At 46.3% G+C, this 22,191-nt stretch overlaps 1 protein-coding gene across 1 annotated transcript in view; it reads right to left on the reverse strand.

Annotated features, from left to right (window-relative positions):
- Positions 1–22,191, reverse strand: part of LOC144504901 (regulator of G-protein signaling 7) — a 416,072-nt gene that overhangs the window by 76,074 nt on the left and 317,807 nt on the right. Inside the window, exons 4-5 of the mRNA XM_078230649.1 lie at positions 14,650–14,756; positions 3,677–3,728 (exon numbers count right to left, since the gene is read on the reverse strand). Of these exons, the coding sequence (XP_078086775.1) occupies positions 3,677–3,728; positions 14,650–14,756 (159 nt within the window). The remainder of the gene's footprint in view (positions 1–3,676; positions 3,729–14,649; positions 14,757–22,191) is intronic.

The raw sequence follows: 22,191 nt of genomic DNA on the forward strand, positions 1-22,191 counted from the left end.
TAGGGTCAATTTAGCATGGCCAATGCACCTAACCTGCACACCTTTGGACTGTGGGTGGAAACCGGGCACCCGGAGGAAACTCACGCAGACACGGGGAGAATGTACTGACTCCACACAGACAGTGACCCGAGGCTAGAATTGAACCCGGGTCCCTGTGTTAACCACTGTGCCACCTGCCGCCCACAAGGTCGCTGTCAGCCTTTCTTCAAAGCATATCTCCTGTTTGTTCCTTCAGCTGCTGCACCGCAGAACGGTGAGCTGCACTGAAGGCAGCGATGCCAGTTTGGAGTTTTGATTTCTCATGTGATAATGATTGCAACTCTTCTTTCTGGACGGTCACTCTTGCGTATTCTAACATCCCAAGTTGTAAAATGTAACATTTTCTTTCTTCGAGCACAAGAATGATGATCCTGCAGCGTGTGGTTCCCCAGGCAGGAGAAAGTGGGACAACCTATGCTGAGGGCACCTTTTCCAGCTGCCTCCCCATTTGGGGTGAGCGGGGGATATCCTGAGAGGATTACTCAGTCACAGATGCCGCTGCCCAAAGACACCTCTGTCCCAACATAGATGTCCAGTGACCTTCATGCATCTGTCACCTGCATGCAGATTCTTGACTAGGGTCTCCCAGGTTCTGTCTCGATCGCCAATTCTCCATCTCCACGGGATTTGGCATGGACCCTGATCGAAGCCTATGTGTGTGACTTTGTTGAATATGGGGACCTTCACATGCTGTCATTTGGGCGGCACGGTAGCACAGTGGTTAGCACTGCTGCTTCACAGCTCCAGGGTCCCGGGTTCGATTCCCGGCTCGGGTCACTGTCTGTGTGGAGTTTGCACATTCTCCTCGTGTCTGCGTGGGTTTCCTCCGGGTGCTCCGGTTTCCTCCCACAGTCCAAAGATGTGCGGGTTAGGTTGATTGGCCATGTTAAATTGCCCCTTAGTGTCCTGGGATGCGTAGGTTAGAGGGATTAGCGGGTAAATATGTGGGGGTAGGGCCTGGGTGGGATTGTGGTCGGTGCAGACTCGATGGGCCGAATGGCCTCCTTCTGCACTGTAGGATTTCTATGATTACCTTCTATGATCCATATGACCTTGACAGGCTAGTGATCAGGGCCGCGATTCTCCCATCCGATTCTCCCACCCTGTGCACTAATATTTTAGTGCAGCAGGCTGGGAGAATCTCGCGGCGGGCAGTGTGCGGGATTCGCGCATGCGTTCCCTCCACGATAGCATTGTCCAGTGCCGGATTTCCAGCAGTGCCTGCTCCGCACCAGAAATTGGCATGGAAGTAATTTTAATCTTATTTTCTATGTGATTTAAATGCAATTAGTGGACCCGGGGTTGGTGGGGGAGGGGGGGGGGGGGCAGTGGGGACTGCTGGGGGTGTGGGTCGGGGAAATCGGGGCTGGCTGGGGGTTGGGGGGGGGGGAGACATTGGGCTGCTCTGGGAGGCCAGCGACTTGGGGGGGGGGGGGCAGCAATGCGGGGTCGCGGGGTTGGCCAGCGATCGAGCTGGCCAGCGATCGGGAGGCCAGCAGTGCAGGGCTAGTGCGCATGCGCTGTGATCTCTGCCTTGGCAGACCAGCGCACGCGCAGTGGCCCGCTCAGTGCTATGCTGCCGGCCTTTCCAGTGGGAGAGTCCTGCCCCCTTTTCAGTGTGAATCTCACTCGGTTACTCTGCAGTGCTTAGAATGTGGGAGATTCATTCTGAAAATCCCGTTAAAAATATCGGCAGGAGTTACTCCAGTTTTCAGACGAATTCGGATTTTGTTTGGGAGAATCCTGAAGGTTCTCTCAATGGTCACCCTAATGGAGGCAAGGTTTGCATTTGTACCTCTCTTCCACCTGAGGCCATCGACACCTGCTTGCCATCATGAGCCCTCATTTATTGATGACGATCATGCAGGAATTTTCATCCTAGAGAAACATCATCTTGGGGTGCAAAGAAAACCACTTAGGCAATACATGAGTTAGCCGCACCATGGGTGTGTGCTGACCAGAAGTATGAAAAATTAACCTCCATTAACACTTACAAAACAGAGTCAGTAACATTCAGGATCTGTACTCCATCAATCAGGGTTGAAAAGAATTGTTTTAAAGTTATAGGAGGGGGTAAAATTCCAACAATTTTGCCATGTCCAAATCATAGAATCGCTACAGTGTTCAAGGAGGTCATTCAGCCCATCGAGTCTGCACCGACAACAATCGCACCTAGGCCCTACCCCCATATGTTTACCCCATGAATCCCTCTAACCAAAGCATCCCGGGACACTAAGGGACAATTCAGCATGGCCAATACACCTAAGCCGCACATCTTTAGACTGTGGGAGAAAACTGGATGACCTGGAGGGAAACCCACGCAGACATGGGGAGAACGTGCAAACTCCACACAGACAGTGACCCAAGCTGGGAATCAAACCCAGGTCCCTGGAGCTTGAGGCAGCAGTGCTAACCACTGTGCCACCGTGCCGCAGCGATGTCACAGATCTCCTTGATAAATTGGAATACCACCTAGAAAATGCCTAAAATGTTTCTTGCACAGAACAGGCAGAACTAGATTAACACAATGGTGTCCTGACATCCTTACTTTCTTATGAGACTATTACATTATTTCTTTGATTTGAGATAAATATAAAACAGTTTATTTGTGCTGGGATTTTCTGGCCCACAGCGACAGGTATCCCTCACTGTGATGGAGGCAGTAAGAGCATTTAAATGCTTGTGGACATCAGTGGTATCAGATATTCCTGCAAGTGGAAAGGGCTGGAAAATTCCAGCCAGTGTTCTAAAACAACAGTTTGCTTATTATTCCCCATTCAGCAACCTCATTTGAGACAAAAGAACAGAGAAAGTGCTGGAAGAATTGGCGGGTCTGGCAGCACCTGTGAGAAACAAAGGGCGCAATCTTAGCTGCCGCTCACGCCACGCTCCCACTGCAGCGAGTTCGGAAAATGTGGCAGCCAGCCAAATCTCCGTTCACTGCGGGGGGTTGGGAAAATCCTGCCGGCGTGAACGCTGGTAAGATTCCGGCCAGAATAATATTTCATGTTCACTGTATGACTTTTCTCCAAACTGTTCCCAAAGAAGAATCAGATTGGACTCAAACCATGTAATGTTCTCACTCCGTTAGGGGTTGTTGGTTTTAACCAAAAGAAAAGAATGGGGTTTGCACATGTAGATTTGAACTAACAATGGGATTTATTCGAGGTCTTGCCTGTACAGAGTACAAACTGCAAGTAAAACAGTAGCCTGTGCAAACACCCTAATGGCAATCATTAAATCATATGATCAGTTCTTAAAGCAACCTGCAACCCTTTTAAATATATAGCAAATCACAGATGCTGTCAGACCTGCTTGTTTTTTCCAGCACGTGCTGTTATAATTCCAGATTTCCAGCATCTGCAATATTTTGGTTTTATCTCATTTTAAATTGTTGCTTTCTTCAGAGTCTACTGTAGAATGCCAAGGCAAGTTATGTGTTTTAAACATGTCATGTGATATACATGACTTATTTCTTTATAAAATTGTTAACAGTAACTCATGGCATATTTAGATAAATGCTACAATTCAGTCTACTGAAATGAAACCACGTATTTGTATATATACATTTGTAAGTAACCTTCACTTATTGTGCCTGCTGCACAGAAAATGAGAAATATCTTATGTAAGTACTAACCATAGTCAGTGTTTTCTGGTTCCCAACAGTTTGATGGCCAAAAGTATGGTGTCTGTAAAAAACAAAGGACAACATATCTGTAAATCATTGGTCCATTAATACATTTTTTTGAGTAATATATCATGCCACAAAGATGTGCTTATGACAAATCTTAATTTTTAATTCATCAGCTGGAAATCTAGGGATGGCACGGTGGCACAATGGTTAGCACTGCTGCCTCACAATGCCAGGGACGTGGGCTCAATTCCCGGTTTGGGTCACTGTCTGTGTGGAGTTTGTACATTCTCCCTGTGTCTGCCTGGGTTTCCTCTGGGTGCTCTGATTTCCTCCCACGGTCCAAAGATGTGTGAGTTAGGTGGATTGGCCATGCTAAATTGCCCCTTATTGTCAGGGGTATTAGCTAGGGTAAATGCATGGGGTTATGGGAATAGGGCTTGGGTGGGATTGTGATCGGTGCAGACTTGATGGGCCGAATTGCCTCCTTCTGCATTGTAGGACTCCATGATCCTAAACAGAAATTAAAGTTGTGTTTTCCAAACTGAAGTGGTTCCAACCTACATTAAGGTGACCGACACTATTTGGCATTACTATATTTCCCAAATCCCAATCCCATGGAGAGGAAACAGGCAGCAAGTCTGCAAATTCCATCACAGACTTGCTTGGGTTTGTGAACAACCTTTCTTTCTTCCTGTCCTATTAACAATGCATCTAAGTAAGGGAAAGGTAAAGTCGCCATAGTCCCAGCTGACCATAGGATTCTCTCCCCTTTGAGAGGGAGAGCCAACCGGTGGTGATTTAACCTGAGGGTCACCACACCTCAGGTGAGGGCAAGGTTGGGAAGACAGGGCCTTCATGAATGATCTTGGCTGATACAGGAGTTGAACCAATGGTGTTGGCATTGCTCTGCGTCACTAACCAGCTGTCCAGCCAACTAAGCTAAACCGACTCCAGCTTAAGCTTTGCCTTTTGAGATTGTTCGGCCATTAAATGAGATCATGGCTGTTCTTTGATCTAACACCATAGTTGCTCCAGATCCCTTTGCACCATAGCTTCACAAAAATCTTTCAATTTTGGTTTTAAAACTAACAATTGAGCATGTGTCAATTGACTTTTGTGGAAGGCACTTCCAAACTTCTATTCTCCTTTTGTGGTGAGAAGTGTTTTCTAATTTTACACCCAAAATGTCAGACCATGCTCTTGGTCCAAGGCTGTCCATCCAGTGGAAATAATTTCCCTTTATCTATCCTATCTGTTTCCCTTAATATTTAAACTTTGATCAAATCACCCTTTAACCTGCTAAATTCCAGGGGAAACAATCCCCAGAATTTGTTTGTTTGATCACTCTTAACATGTTACCCTTGGAATCCAGGGATCATGCTAGTAAATTTGCACTTCATTCCCTCCAAAGCCAATGGATCCTTCCTAAGAAGTGGTGCCCAAGATTGGTCATAGTACTCCACATGTACTATGGGGTGGCATGGTGGCACAGTGGTTAGCACTGCTGCCTCACAGTGCCAGCGACCCGGGTTCAATTCCAGCCTCGGGTCACTGTCTGTGTGGTGTTTGCACATTCCCCCTGTGTCTGCGTGGGTTTCCTCCGGGTGCTCCGGTTTTCTCCCACAGTCCAAAGATGTGTGGGTTAGGTTGATTGGCCATGATGAATCGACCCTAGTGTCAGGGGATAAGCAGGGTAAATATGTGGGGTTACGGGAATAGGGCCTGGTTGGGATTGTAGTTGGTGCAGACTCGATGGGCTGAATAGCCTCCTTCTGCACTGTAGGGATTCTAGGATTCTATTCTAGGTGGTCTAGCCAGGGCTTTTTTATGGCTGAATCATCTGGCATCTACCACCTCGTATTCTTGTTCTGTAGATATAAAGCCCAGTGTTTCAAAAGCCTTTTTGATTACTTTCTGTTCATGGAATTGTAAAGATCCACCTTCCTGGGCCTCCCACGTCCCGATAGGCCGCTGCTGTTTCTAGCTTCTCACCATTCAAAAAGTGTTCTTATTAGGTCCAGTTTGGGTGACCTCACATTTGCCTGAATTGAAATCCATTTGCCGCAGTTTTGCTCACTCAAATAATCTGTCAATGTCTCTTTGTGGTTTTATGCTTCCATCCACAGTGCCCCTTGTCACTGGTTAAAAAGAGCATGCATCTGACCCCAATGACCCAATGTGTCTTGACAAACTAAGGAAAGACAATGGCCTGGAAATAATTGTGGGCAATTGTGAGCTGACATCTCATTCACCATCCCAGATGAGGCTGAGCCTTATTATGCATTCCTCCTTCATCATGTCCAAGTAACTGACTCCTTAATGGTAGCTCTGTTGCCTCTGGTAATTCAATCTATGAACCCCATTCTTCCTTTGCCTGCTAGACTCATAGATCAGACTCTCTTCCTTCGCTAAGACAGCCAGTGATGATTGCAGCGCCCATACTGAAGGCTGAGGGTTTTTTCTTGAGTTCATTTTTGGGACATGAGCATTGCTGATTTATTGCCCATCTGTAAATGCCCTTGAAATGAATGGTTTGTTAGGCCACTTCAGGGGACAGTTGAGAATCAACCATGTTGCTGTGGCTCTGGAGTCACATGTAGGCCAGACCAGGTAAGGATGGCAGATTTCCTTCCCTAAAGTTCTTTCGTGAACCAGGTGGGTTTTTCCGACAATGGGTTTCACGGTCATCAGCAGATTCTTAATTCCAGATTTTTTTATTGAAATCAAATTCCACCCGCTGCTGTGGCGGGATTCGAACCCAAGTCTCCAGAATGTTAGCTGAGTTTCTGGGGGATTAATAGTCTAGCGATAATACCACTAGGCCATCGTTAGGGTTAGGGTTAGAGCTATTGGCTGTTGCTCAAGTCCTAATTGGACTCCATAAAATCATAGAATCTATGGCAAGGAAACAGGCCCTTTGGCCCAAACTGGTCCATGCCGACCAAAAAGCCATCTAGGCTCACCATGTTTGCCTACATTTGGCCCATAACCCTCTAAACCTTTCCTATCTATGTACCTGTCCAAATGCCTTATAGAATCAAATTCATAATCTTGCCTTTACTTAGGTGACTGAATGCAGAGTTGACACGCAGTTCAATGCTCACATTTCATTTCTATCTCCTCCAGAATAACTCATCTCTTGTGACTGGGATTCAGAGCCAAAAACAAAATTTCTTCTGATATATTTCCCAAGTGGAATTGTGAAGAGTGGAAATCTTCAGAATAGCACTTAACATGGACGTCTAACCTGTAGGCACACCGCTAAACATGCACTTCCATGTTATCAGTAACAAACATGCAAAGTGTTAAAGTGCAATTATATAATATTTGAGAGCATAATGGTAAGTGTGTTTGATTTAGTTGCAGCATCTTCCAGTACTACGTCTGATAAACTAGAAAACTCAGCAAATATTGATAGATTCGTGGTGACAACGTTGCCATATCATCCTCTAATCGTAAATAGAAGGCTAAAGTTTACAGCACAGGAACCTAGTCAACCTTGTCTATACCAGATCTTTGTCAAAGCAGCCTGAAACTAATCTGATTGTTCTGCTCCTTAAAACCTATCTTTTTTGACAAAGCTTTTGGTCATCAGCCCTAGCATATCCCTATGTTGCTCAGTGTTATAAGGACAGCACGGTGGCACAGTGGTTAGCACTGCTGCCTCACAGTGCCAGAAACCAGGGTTCAATTTCAGCCTAGGGTCTCTGTCTGTGTGTAGTTTGCACATTCTCCCTGTGACTGCGTGGGTTTCCTCCGGGTGTTCCGGGGTGTTGGTTAGATTGATTGGCCAGACTAAATTGCCCTTTAGTATCAGGGGGCTAGTTTTGTAAATTCTTGGATTTGCGGGGATAGGGTCAGTGCAGGCTCAATTGGCCAAATGGCCTCCTTCTGCACTGTAGGGATTCTATGATTCTAATGCTTCATTTGTTAGAGTTAGATTTACATAGAATCCTACAGTGCCCATCGAGTCTGCACCAACCACAATCCCACCCAGGCCCTATCCCCATAAACCCATGCATTTACCCTAGCTTGTCCCCCTGACACTAAGGGGCAATTTAGCATGGCCAATCCACCGAACCAGCATATCTTTGGACTGTGGAAGGAAACCGGAGCAGCCGGAGGAAACCCAAGCAGACACAGGGAGAATGTGCAAACTCCACACAGACAGTGACCCAAGCCGGGAATCGAACCTGGCACTGTGAGACAGCAGTGCTAACCACTGTGCCATTGTGCTGCCCCAATGACGTGGTGCTCCTGTGATGTGCTGTGGGATGCTTTACTTCATTAAGGTAAATACACTTTGTTGCTTTTGTTATGGTATCATGGTCACTCTGAATCTTTACATGATGAGCATTGAAATAATATTAAATGGGGTTGAAATTATATATGGGATATTGCATGAAATCGATTATTTTGAATTAACTAACACTTTTGATAATATAGTAGATAAAGGAATTTCATATAAATGCATTAATCAGTTTGTACATAATATTGCATGTTGCTATTGCAACCTATGTTGAGTTGGGATTGATACAAGTTTGATGATTATTCTTGCTGTATTTTCTTGCCACTGTCGACAGTCAAAAGTAATTGTGCTGGACGTGACTGCCAATTTGCCATGGCTTGTGAGCCCAGTGCAAGGTATTTTAAAATAGTTAATAAATAATAAACTAGTTAACAATATTAAAGGAGCTGGAGTAGCTAACTAATTAGAAAGAGGTAAATGTTAGTCAGTTATTGCCTGTAACCAGTCCTGAACTCTGAAACATTTCGTATCAGTTTTAAAAGAGTTTACAATCTCTTTGCATTGAGCTATGGTGGTTGCCTTGATGACTCTGCGTTATTTCCAAATAAAAAAGCAAGTTACTTTACGTTAATTTTTAATGTGCTTTCACACTGGGATAGCAATTTCCAGCAGGGTCAAAGTTTCTTCACGTGGTCCAGAGTGGGAATAAAGAAATAAACAAAATCTTGTGTATGTTTGGATACTATGAGGATCACATAAATTTTTCTACTGAAGCATGGGAAACAAAACATTTTGGCCGAATTCTCCAAAAATAGGGCGGCACGGTAGCACACTGGTTAGCACTGGTGCCTCACAGCGCCAGGGACCCGGGTTCAATTCCCGGCTTGTTCACTGTCTGTGTGGAGTTTGTACATTCTCTCCGTGTCTGCGTGGGTTTCCTCCAGGTGCTCCAGTTTCCTCCCACATTCTGAAAGACGTGCTGGTTAGGTGCATTGGGCCATGCTAAGTTCTCCCTTAGTGCACCCGAACAGGCGCCAGAGTGTGGCGACTCGGGGAATTTCATTGCAGTGCTAATGTAAGCCTTACTTGTGACTAATAAATAAACTTCAAACTTTAAAAAATTCTAACTGTCGAATTTGCATGAAAACTGGAATAACTCACGTTGTTTTTTTCAGTGGGAGTTCAGAGAAGAATCTCCCACACTCTGCACTGCAGAGGCCACCAGCGTGAATATCATTACATTTCAGGGGGCGGCGCATATTCCCGCTGGAGAGGTTGAAATCAACACGCTGAGCGGGCCACTGCGCATGTGCTGATCTGTCAGTGCCAAGATCTCCGCAAAGCCGACTCTCTGCTCCCCACCCCCATGGCCTGATCACTGCCCCCCCCCCCCCCGACCATTCCCGGGCCCTGGCCCGTCACCATTCCCGGGCCCTGACCCGTCACCCTCCTCCCAGCCCGCCCTGCCTCCAGAACCTACCCTCAACAGTTCCCACCCCCCACTACAGTCCTGACCACCCCGTCACAGTGCCCACCACCACCCACCCCCGACTGACCCCGTCCCCAGCCAGCCCCAAACGCTGGCCTCCCTCCTTCCCCTACCAATCCCAACTGCAAAGTGGCAGCTTGTCCCCCCACCAATCGCCCCATAGGCCCTGCCCCCGCAGGCCCTCCCGCTCCCCCCCCCCATGAGCCCCGTCTTGGACAGTGGCAGGGGGCACAGGCTGGCACAGCCAGGGTGCCAATGCCCAGGGGGCACCCCCCAGCACCCGACTCTCTGGAGGACCCCGATTGCCCCCCCTTCACTCCAGCGGGGTCAGGCCGTTAGTCCCTGAAAGTGGGGAGCTACTATAAACCCCGCTGGAGTGAAATACTCCTGGTGGGGGTGGGTGGACAGGCTAGCAGGCCCAGAGAGTTCAGTCCCGGGCCCGCTAATTGTATTTAAATTACATTCAAAATAAAATTTAAATTATTTCCCCGCTTCCCCGCCAATCTCCGGCGCAGAGCAGACACTGCCAGAAATCTGGGAGAAGCTATTGGGACAGGAATGTATTTGTGAATCTCGCACATCGCCAGCTGCAATATTCTCCTGGCCCACTGAACTAAAAACTTAGTGCAGTGATGGGATAATCGCAGCCTTTGAATGTCACCAAAGCTCCACTCTGAGAGTATGGAAGTTTTGTTATGCTTAAGCTTAGTCTATGCTATTGGATCAGGATCTCCTATGCTTCAGTAAGACCACCTCTCAATCTTGTAAGTTCCAGACCCTCCAGCCTGTCCAACCTTTCCTCGTAAGATAATCCCCATCCCAGGTATCAGTTGAGTGAATGTTCTCTGAACTGCTTCTAACGCATTTATATTCTTTTTCAAATGGAGAGACAAAATCTATACAAAGTACTCCAGAACTGGTAGATGTACTGTACTCAGATTTCTAGAAGGCATTTAATAAGGTGCCACATCAAAGGTTATTGCATAAAATAAAAGCTCATGGTATAGGTGTAACATATTGGCATGGATTAAAGATTGGTTAGTTCATGGGAAACAGAGAGTTGGCAAAAATGGTTCTTTTTCTAATTGGCAGGGTATGATAAGTAGTGCACCAAGGGATCAGTATTGGGGTCTCAATCTTTTACAATTTATATAAATGACTTGGATGAAGGAACTGAAGGCATGGTTGCTAAATTTGTTGATGGCACAAAGATAGGTAGGAAAGTAAATTGTGAAGTAGACATAAGGAGGCTGCAATGACAGAAATAGGTTGAATGAGTGGGCAAAAATCTGGGAAATGGAGTATAATATGGGCAAATGCGAATTAAATAAAAAGATGTTTATTATCTAAATGGTAAAAGATTGCAGATTGATCTGAGATGCAGAGGGATCTGGGCATCCTAGTGAATGAATCACAAAGGGCTAGTATACAAGTAATTAGGAAAGCTGATTGAATGTTGTCATCTATTGTGAGGGAAATTGCTACAAAAGCAGGGAGGTTATGCTTTTGGGCATTGGTAAGACTAAATCTGGAGAATTCTGTATGGTATTAGGCTCCCTATTTAAGGGAAGATGTGAACGTGTTAGAAGCAGTTAGAAGGTTTACTAATCTAATATGAGGAATGGGCAGGTTATCTTATGAGGAAAGGTTGCTGAGGTTAGGTTTGTATCCACTAGAGTTTAGCAGATAAGCAACTTGATCAAAACCTTTAAGATCCTGAGGGGTGTATTGATAGGGTGGATGTGGAGAGGATGTTTCCTCTTGTCAGATAATCCAGAACTAGGATTTAAAAATAAGGGGTTACTCACTTAAGACAGAGATGAGGAGAATTAATTTCTTACAGAGGGTTGTGAGTCTCTGAAACGCTCTTCCTCAGAAAGCAGTGGAAAAAAAGTATTTGAATATTTTTAAGGCGCAGCTAGATAAATTCTTGATTACCAAGTGGAGGGCGGGGGGGGGGGGGGGGGGGGGGCAGTGAAAGATTATTGGGGCAGGCAGGTAAATGGGGTTGAAGTTACAATCAGATCAGCCATGATCCTACTGGACAGCAGAGCAGGCTCAAGGGCCAAGTGGCCTACTTCTGCTCCTAATTCGTACCTACGTATATTCGCATGACTTCAGGCAACTAATTACCCCAGCCACATGAAACTTAGTCACGGCTTCCAGGGCTGGCGAAGGCGGTTTCACCCCTGCCTTTCCAAATGGTGAGGTGGGGCGTCACCACCTCCGCATTAAAATCCCAGTCATACAGTTAGAGCACCAAACTGCAACACAGTTAATTGCAACCCCGGGCTTAAATGTAGAGAAGGACTCCAGATGGAGCTAAAGAGTGGAGGCATGCCTTGCCACAGTCATAGAATTGTCTACAAGGTGTTAATGATGAGTTGTTCACTGGTGACTGAACACCCAGTCACGTGATCAATTAAGTGGCTTGCTCTTGGTTTCTCAGTGGGCTATGAACAAGATACATCACACGCAGCAACATGTTGAGAAACTGTAATTTATGATGTACGGTTTACAACACACAAAGAGGACTGTTTGGCCCAGTTAGTTATGCCCATTTCCTGAAATGTTCAGATTTTCTTTCCAAGGGGTGTACTTGGCTGTGTTGGAGAGAAACTGCCAGCTGGCGCGCTGGTCCAATTAAGAGACGGTCGAAGGAACAAATTCAGATGTAGCTCTTAGGTGAGTGTTAAGTCTTAATTTGAGTGTTACCAGGGCTCCTAGAATTAGAACGTGAGGAGAAAGTACATAAAGTAGACTTGTATTCTTCATAAAATCATCATAGAATCCCTACAGTGCAGAAGGAGGCAATTCAGCCCATAGGTTTGCACCGACCGCAGCCTACCCAGGCCTTATCCCCGTAACTCCACACATTTACCCTGCTAATCCCCCTGACACTAGGGTCAATTTAGCATGGCCAATCAACTTAACCACCCATGCATCTTCGGACTGTGGGTGGAAACCAGAGCACCTGGAGGAAACCCACGCAGACATGGGGAGAATGTGCAAACTCCACACAGACAGTGACCCAAGGCCCGAATTGAATCCAGGCCCCTGGCGCTGCTTTGAGGCAGCGGTGCTAACTGCTGTGCCACCATGTAGCCTTGGAATATAAAAGATGAAAGGCGATTTGATTGAGGTTTCTTGGACTCGGAAAGGAATTGATAGGCTAAATAGAGAGAAACTTCTGTTGCTGGTCAGAGAGTACAGCATAAGGAGGTATAAACTTAAGGTTATGAGGGGAGTCGGTTAGCTCAGTTGGCTGGACAGCTGATTAGTTTCGCAGAGCGATGCCAACAGTGTGGGTTCAATTCCCGTACCGGCTGAGATTATTCATGAAGGCCCTGCCTTCTCAATCTTGCCCCTCGCCTGAGGTGTGGTGACCCTCTCGTTAAATCACCACTGGTCAGACTATGGTCATCTGCGACTATGGTGACTTTACCTATGAGGGGATAATGGCCAGGCCATTAAAGAAAGAAATCAAGAAGCACTTCATCATTTCAAAGGATGGTAGAAGTTTAAAATTACTTCTGACAAAAGAGTAATGGATGCTGGCTTAATTAATAATTTAAAATCTAAAATCAATAGCCAAGGACATTAAGGAATATGGAGGCAAGGTGGATGGATGGAGTTATAAATACAGGTCATTGAAAATCTCATTGAGTGATGCGAGCAGGTTCGAGGGACTGAATTGCCTAGCTTTGTTGTATATATATTATATTATGTATTCTTATAATTGTCACAGTAAGAAGTCTCACAACACCAGGTTATAATTGCCAACTTGTACTGTTGTTATCATCTCTGAGGGAACAAAGCTGCTCGCTGAAAATGAAAGGTGGGCTTCAGCACTTCATCGAGCCGAGGCTTCATTGTAATGCCACAGAAGGAGTTTTTCACATCAGTCATGAAACAAAAGCTCTGTCTGCCTGCTCAAGTGGACATCAAAGATGCCAGTGCAGTATTTGAAGAAGAATAAGGCAGTTCTCCAATTAAGTTTAAAGTTTATTTATTAGTGTCACAAGTAGGCTTACATTAATATTGCAGTGAAGTTACCGTGAAAATCCCCCAGTTGCCACACTCCGGCGCCTGTTTGGGTACCCTGAGGGAGAATTTCGCACGGCCGATGCACCTAAACAACACGCCTTTTGGACTGTGGGAAGAAACTCACACTGACGCGGGGAGAACGTGCAGATTCTACACTGACAGCGACCCAAGCCGGGAATCGAACCCCGGTCCCTGCTAACCACCATGCCACCCAATTAACAGAGCTGTACCTTTAACCCCTCTTTTTTCTCTCCGCAGGTACTGCCAAACCTTGCTGATTATTTCCAGCATTTTCTGGTTCTATTTCCGGTTTCCAGCGAAGGCAGTATGCTGCTTCTGTGTTTGAGACACTTGATAATTATCCCTCAATCGATACCACCATAAACATATTAACTGGTCAATTAATTATGTTTGCTGTTCGAGATACCTTGCTGAGCATAAATTGGCTGCTGCCTTACCTTACAGAACAACAGCGACTACTTTCAAAGCACTTTACTGGCTGTGAAGCACTTAAGGACAACTTGAGAGTGCAAAAGTGATAAATGAAATACTTCCTTTCTGCTTATATTATTGAATGGGGGTTCTCACACTCCCTGTGCTGTGTTTTGTGGCGGTGGATGTGGCCTGCCATTGACTGGCAGGGAATTCTCTGCTCCCCCTGCTGTCAATGAGGTTTCCCATTGTTCACACCCTTTACCACTGGGTAACCGACAGCGGAAGGGGCGGGGGGAGGCCGCTGCCGGTGAGATTGGGAAATTCCGCTGGTGGGAATGGCCGGATAATCCCATCTGTTGCTTATGGCAGAGTGGACATATTTGAAGAGGAATGTACTGTGTTTTCACACAGATATCCACACACAACTCATCCACCTAACCAACATAGGCTGACCCACGAGCCATTATAATGGTGGGAACAGAAAGCTGGATTTGGGGCCAATTAAATGAACATGCCACAAAAGTCTAATAAAAATTCGTTAAGCCTTTGGAAGACCGTCAAGAAAAAATTCAATCTGTCAAAGCTGAAGGGGAAAAGGACCAGGAAGATTCAGGGAAAAACCTGAAGTACAGGCATCATTTGGCACAAAAAAGTGATGGAGCGGCAAGCTTAAAAGCCATGGGTTAATATTCAAACAGAAAAAGAAAGGAAAATGACCCATTTTACGTTTCAACGTTCAGTTTGCATTTAATCTACCTGAAATCTGTAAAAGGTCCCATCATCTTTCAATGTCAGTACATGGTCTGAGATCGGGAAGAAATATCCATGAGCTGCCATCAGTGTCCCCAGGTGCAGTGCTTCTACTGTTGAAAGGAAATAGAGAACAATATCAGAAGTGTTTAATTCCTTTAGTGGGCTTTGAAGACTGTGTTGCACTGTCACCGACCTGTCTAACATTATGGAAGCAACAAAATCCATTTCATATTTAATAAGAGCCCATCTTATGTTTTATATCGTCACAATGAAGCTCAAATGCAGCTTCATGAGTTAAGTGGAAAAAAAGTAACCAGGTGAAACTTAACTCCATCTGCTTCATTGCGGAGGCAGTGGTGTAGTGGTATTGTCGCTGGACTAGTAATCCAGAGGCCCAGGGTAATTCTCTGGGGAACAGAATTCAAATCCCACCATGGTGAAATTTAAATTCAATAACATTTTGGAATTAAAACACTGATGATGACCATGGAACCCATCTGGATAAAAGCAAAATACTGTGGATGCTGGAATCTGAAATAAAAACATAAAGTGCTGGAAGGTCTCAGCAAATCTGACAGCATCTGTGGGGAGAGAATAGAGCCAACGTTTTGAGTCCAGATGACCCTTTGTCAGCTCTGACATCATGCCATCTAACATCTAGACTCAAAACGTTGGCTCTATTCTCTCCCCACAGATGCTGTCAAACCTGCTGAGATTTTACAGCATTTTCTGTTTTTGTTTCATGAAACCCATCTGGTTCACTAATGTCCTTTAGGGAAGGAAATCTGCCACCCTTCCCTGGCCTGGCCTACACGTGACTCCAGATCCACAGCAATGTGGTTGACTCTTAATTACCTCTCAGGGATGGGCAATAAATGTTGGCCTAGTCAGCGACACTCACATCCCATAAAACCGAATAAAACAAATAATAGGAGTAAGAATTCCTTAAAACACAGTTTTATATCTCTACAGTTCCAATTTAAGCAATACCCCCACAGTCATGCATCCTTCTTGAGAAAAGTTTCCAGCCTTTTAACATCTCTGGACAGAGATACAGAAAGACACCTATCTTCTAACTCCCTGACTGCAGCCTCCAGAGAAAGGGACTTATTTCCTGGCAGAAATCAGTCTCCAAATCCAGAAAGCGAAAGAGGCACAGAGAAAGCTACCTCTCTTTAAAGACCCTGAGCGACAGCTGACTTGATTTCTCTGGGTAAGTCTAGTCACATGGTTTTTCCTGTCAATCAACCTAATCAAGTCCTACTCTGAAAAACCCCAGGGGAAACACGAAAATAACCACGAAATTAACCCAGATTAAAACAAATATTCCAGATATTAGAAGTAATTATGCTTCTACAGTATCAACAGAGACTGCTGGTTACAGACAAAGCGGCACCGGTTAATATAACTGACTGCTAAAACAAATCCTGCATAAGAAACATGACACAAATACATTTCTTAAAAGCACAGTATCATCACACTGAAAACAAACACTCTTATAGCTAACACATAAACAGAAAATGCTGGAGAGTCTCAGTAGGTCTGACAGCACCTGTGAAGAGAGAATAGAGTCAACGTTTTGAGTCTGGATGATCCTTTGTCAGAACCAGGTCATCTAGAGTGTGACACCTGCTTCCTTGCCTAAGTGAAAGGCTTTTGCTCAATTGTTTTCAGAATATCCCTTCAGTGCTTTTGAGGCTATTTCAAATTTTTTTGGAGGACATTTCTGCTACCTCGAAATTGTTTGACCTGTGCTTCCCAGCTGTCAGCCCTTACAACTCCACCTTGGAGCTCAGATGAGGAACATGAGGAGCAGTAGGAGCCTTCTCCTCAAACACTTGTTGCTCAACAGGAGAGCAGGCTGAGCACAGTGCTCCAGCTCAAGGAGGATGAGAGTCCTAATACATGGTATCCAGGCGGAGTAGGCTCCGATCTTTCCGGGCGCTCCGGTTTCCTCCCACACTCCAAAGATGTGCAGGTTAGGTGGATTGGCATTGCTAAATTGCCCCTTAGTGTTCCAAGATGTGTATGTCAGATGAATTAGCCATTGGAAATGAGTGGGGTTACAGGGATAAGGCGAGGGAGAAGGCCTCTATAAGATGCTCTGTCAGGGAGTTGATGCAGACCCAATGGGCTGAATGGCCACTTCTGCACCGTAGGGATTCTATGAACCTTAACTGCTTTTGCAGGGTTCTGTGCCAGAGGGAGGATGTGCAGGGGGAGGGGGAGGGGGGGGGGGGAGGTGGGGTGAAGAAAAATACATTCCTGTGAGATGGGCTTGGTTCTATAGTAATGGGTGGGAACAAGTCTGCAGACAAAGGAAAGACTGTCACTGGCATAGGATGAGTTTGAAGTTCCCAGGATCTAGAAGTGCTCAGTGCGGAGAAGAGGTATGTGTCCAAAAGTAAGTTCTTGGCTTTGGCTGGCAGGTGTCCAAATATAACAGAACAATCTGACAGCATTAGTGGCAGCGGCCAGAGGTGGAAGCTATCAAACATGACTGATGACAATTCTGGAGGAAAAGAATGAATAATAAATTGCCCGTTGACAGCTGGTGGCACTGTGTCAGGCAGCTGAAATGTTCCACGAACACAAGCCTGCTGAGATTTTCACTGCTGGGCTAACCTTGCTTTGCAGCTGGTTCTGCTCCATGGTAACATGGAGGTGCAAAGATTGCTCGCTGGAACAAACAGAATACAAAACTAAGGGCAAAAATTGGCTGCAAACAGAATCTTGAAATGCTTTACTGCGTGTAATATTTAATAAGACTTAGGATATTTTGACTTCAGGATTCAAAACCAAGTTCTCCTTGTGAAAATCCAATGAGAAACACAACAGATATTCTTAATAAGATTTGAGTAGAAATTTGCACATGAAATAGGGTTTCTTCTGCAGCTGTTCGTTGCTATTTTTTAATTCGTTCACAGGACCTGGATGGCAATGTCAAGGCCAGCACTCTCATTGCCCATCCCTAATTGCCCTTGATGTAGAGATGCTGGTGTTGGACTGGGCTGGGCACAGTAAGAAGTCTCACAACACCAGGTTAAAGTCCAACAAGTTTATTTGGAATCACGAGCTTTCGGAGTGTTGCTCCCCACCTGAGGAGCAGGTGAACAGGAGCACCAGGAGCACCTGAGGTCACTCACCTGATGAAGGAGCAGCACTCCGGAAGCTTGTGATTCCAAATAAACCTGTTGGACTTTAACCTGGTGTTGTGAGACTTCTTACTAATTGCCCTTGACAAGGTGGCGGAGTTCTACTTTCTTCAACCGCTGCTATCAATGTAGTGCAGGTGCACCCAATATGCTGTCAGGAAGGGAGTTCCAGGATTTTTACCTGGCAATATATTTCCAAATCTGGATGGTGAGCAGTTTGGAAGTGAACTTGCAGGTGGTGGTGTTCCTATGTGTCTGCTGCCCTTATCCTGCCAGCTGGTAGAAGTCATGAGTTTGGAAGGTTCTGTCGAAAATGTCCTGGTGAGTTCCTACAGTGCATCTTATAGATGGTACACACTGATGCCACTGGGCACTTGTGGTGGATGGTGATGAAGGTGGTGCATGGGATGCCAAACAAGTGGATTGTATTTTTCCTGGATGGTACAAAGCTTCCTGAATGTTGTTGGAGTTGCACTCATCCAATAAAGTGGAGAGTATTCCATCACTCTCCTGACTTATGCCTTGTAGATGGTGGACAGGCTTTGGGGAGTCAGGAGGTGAGTTACTCACTGCAGGATTCATAGCTTCTGACCTGCTCTTGTGGTCACAGTAGTTACATGGCTGGTCCAGTTCAGTTTCTGGTCAGCCCCACAATGTTAACATTTGGGGATTTAATGATAGTGATGCCATTATGCATCAAGGGGAATTGGAGATGGTATTTGCCTGGCATTTGTGTGGCATGAATGTTACTTGCCACCAATACACCCAAGGCTGAATGTTGTCCGCATCTTGATGTATGAATGGATTGCTTCAGTATCTGACGAGTCACAGATGGTTCTGAACACTGTGCAGTCATCAGCGAATATCCTCACTTTTGACCTTGTAGTGGAGGGCAACATTTGATGGTTGGGTCCAAGGACACTACCCTGAAGAAGTCCTGCAGTGATGTCCCCGGCTGAGGTGATTGGCATCCAACAACTACAGCCATCTTTCTTTGTGCTAGGTCTGACTCCAACCAGTGGAGAGTTTTCCCCCTGATTCCCAATGACACCAGTTTTGTTAGGACTCCTTAGTGCCACGACTTGGTCAAATACCATCTTAATGCCAAGTGCAGTCACTCTCACTTCATCTCTTGAGTTCAGCTCTTTTGTCCAGGTTTTGATGAGTTCAGGAGCCAATGTGACCCTGACAGAAACCAAACTGAGCATCAGTGAGCAGGTTATTGCCACGCAAGTATCTCTTGATGGTATTGTCGAATGGCACCTTTGCTGATAATCAAGAATGATGATGTGGCAGTAATTGGCCAGACTGGTTTCATTCTGCTTTTTGTAACCATCGCATAGCTGGGCAATTTTGCACATTGTCAAGAAGATGGCAGCAATGTCACTGCATGTATTGGCAATGCTTGACAAGAGTGCGGTCAGTTCTGGAGCAAAACTCTTCAGTGATACACAACCTGTTGATTAGTCTGTTATACAGTTGTCAGTTCTACACCCATCCATTCATAGAATCCCTACAGTACAGAAGGAGGCCATTCGGCCCATTGAGTCTGCACTGACCACAATTCCATCCAGGCCGCATTCCTGTAACCCCATGTATTTACCCTGCTAATCCCCTGACATAAAGGGCCCTATTTTACCATTGCATCGCGCCCATTTTCGGGCGTGAAAACGTGGTAAAGTCGGGTGTGAGGCCATTAACGTGATCCGCGCCCACGTCCGCGCAGATTGCCACTTTACCGAAACCTGGGAATGGCCGAGATCCGCTTCGTGCCCGAAACGGGCGCAGCGGCGATTTAAATGTAGTTGCATGTATTTCAATTGAATTAATGAACTGCCCACCCAACTTTATCAGCATTTCCCCCTTTACCGCTGCGTTCGCTGATCTGGAATCGCGCCGAAATGAACCTGCTGAATAAAAGTCTGAATCGGGCGCTCCAGCTGCTGAAGAGGCGAGTTCAGAGCTTCCAACGGCTCTCTGACTCAGATCTGTGGTGGGGGGGAGGAGGGAGGCGGGTCAGATGACTCTCTGGCTGCGGGGGGGAGGAGAGTGAGACCAGATCGTTGTCTGGTTGTGGGGGGGAGGAGGAGGAGGCGGGTCGGATGTATCGCTGGTGGGGAGGTGGAGGGGGAGGGAAGCCCGATCACTCACTGGTGGGAGGGAGGGGGGGGGGCAGATGGATCTCTGGTGGTGGGGGGAAAGGGGGAGCAGGGGGGTCCACTGCCATTCTGTGGGCGATCGGTGGGGGGGGGGGGAAGGGGGCAGGGAGTCACGATCGGTCTGGGTAGCGGGGGGGGGGTTGATAAGGGGGACAGTGATGTCTATGAGGGCCATCGCTCCCACTTATCGCTCCCGCGCCGCTTTTTCAAATTTTTTTCGAACTGCTCATGCGCAGTTCTGAGCTCCGACCGTTTCAGGCACGCTAAGCCCCGCCCACAGCGCGAATAGGACCCGTGATTTTTTTCTCAGGCTAAGTGCGTATGAGGGCGCCTGAAAGCAGATTTCTAACTCGGATCTGAATTATGCCCAGATTCAGCACTTAGAATCAAAATGGTAAAAACTGGCCCTAAGGGTCAATTTAGTATGGCCAATCCACCTAACCTGCACATCTTTGGACTGTGGGGGGAAAACCGGAGCACCCGGAGGAAACCCATGCAGACACGGGGAGAATGTGAAAACTCCACACAGTCACCTGAGGCCGGAATTGAACTCGGGTCCCTGGCGCTGTGCGGCCGCAGTGCGAACCACTGTGTCATCGTGTCGCCCATTATATACCTACTCATCAAACTGTTCCCCTGATTTCCATTTGCATTGATTTCCCACCACATAAATTATGCACACATGAGAAAGAAAGCAGTATATAAAATTAGAATGAGAGTTTGCTACAAAAAAATAGCCTGTGCCCTCAGGGTGCTTTTATTTGGCAGGCTATAACCATCTCCAAAACGGGACATCGTAACCACCTTCCCTTAATATTCAGTGGCATTGCCATCACATTGCCACCATCAACTCTCTGTGGATAACCACTGACCAGAAAATGAACGGGATTAGCCACATAAATGCTGCGGCTACAATGGTAGGTTAGAGATTGAGAATTCTGCGGCAAGAAACTCACCTCCTGACTCCCTGAAGCCTGTCCACCATCTGCAAGGCACAAGTCTGGAATGTGATGGAATACTCTCCACTCGCCTGGACGGGTACAGCTCAAACGCCATTCAAGAAACTTGACACCATTCAGGACATAACAGGGTGTATAACACACAGGGTGTATAACAGGCAGGGTGCATAACAGGTGGGGTGTATAACAGGCAGGGTTTATAACAGGGAGGGTGTTTAACGGACAGGGTGTATAACAGGCAGGGTTTATAACAGGCAGGGTGTATAACAGGCAGGGTTTATAACAGGCAGGGCGTTTAACGGACAGGGTGTATAACAGGCAGGATGTATAACAGGCAGGGTTTATAACAGGCATGGTGTATAACAGGCAGTGTATATAACAGGCAGGGTTTATAACAGGCAGTGTATATAACAGGCAGGGTTTATAACAGGCAGGGTTTATAACAGACAGGGTGTATAACGGGCAGAGTGTATAACAGGCGGGGTGTATAACAGGCAGGGTTTATAACAGACAGGGTGTATAACGGGCAGAGTGTATAACAGGCGGGGTGTATAACAGGCAGGGTTTATAACAGGGAGGGTGGTTAATGGACAGGGTGTATAACAGGCAAGGTTTATAACAGGCAGGGTGTATAACAGGCAGGGTTTATAATAGTCAGGGTTTATAACAGGCAGGGTGTATAACAGGCAGGGTGTATAACAGGCAGGGTGTATAACAGGCAGGGTTTATAGCAGGCAGGGTGTATAACAGGCAGGGTTTATAACAGGGTGTATAACAGGCGGGGTGCATAACAGGCGGGGTGTATAACAGGCACCCAGGTTGATAGGGTTAGAACATAGAACATAGAAAAAATACAGCACAAACAGGCCCCTTGGCCCACAAGTTGCGCCGGTCATGTCCCTACCCACCTAGGCTTATATATAGGCTTACCTATAACCCTCAATCCTATTAAGTCCCATGTACTCATCCAGAAGTCTGTTAAAAGACCCTATCGAGTTTGCCTCCACCACCACTGACGGCAGCCGATTCCACTCACCCACCACCCTCTGAGTGAAAAACTTACCCCTGACATCTCCTCTGTACCTACTCCCCAGCACCTTAAACCTGTGTCCTCTCGTAGCAGCCATTTCAGCCCTGGGAAAAAGCCTCCGAGAATCCACCCGATCTATACCTCTCAACATCTTGTACACCTCTATCAGGTCACCTCTCATCCTTCGTCTCTCCAAGGAGAAAAGACCGAGCTCCCTCAACCTATCCTCATAAGGCATGCCA

The sequence above is a fragment of the Mustelus asterias genome, chromosome 15 (assembly GCF_964213995.1).
Source record: "Mustelus asterias chromosome 15, sMusAst1.hap1.1, whole genome shotgun sequence".
Lineage (NCBI taxonomy): Eukaryota > Metazoa > Chordata > Chondrichthyes > Carcharhiniformes > Triakidae > Mustelus > Mustelus asterias.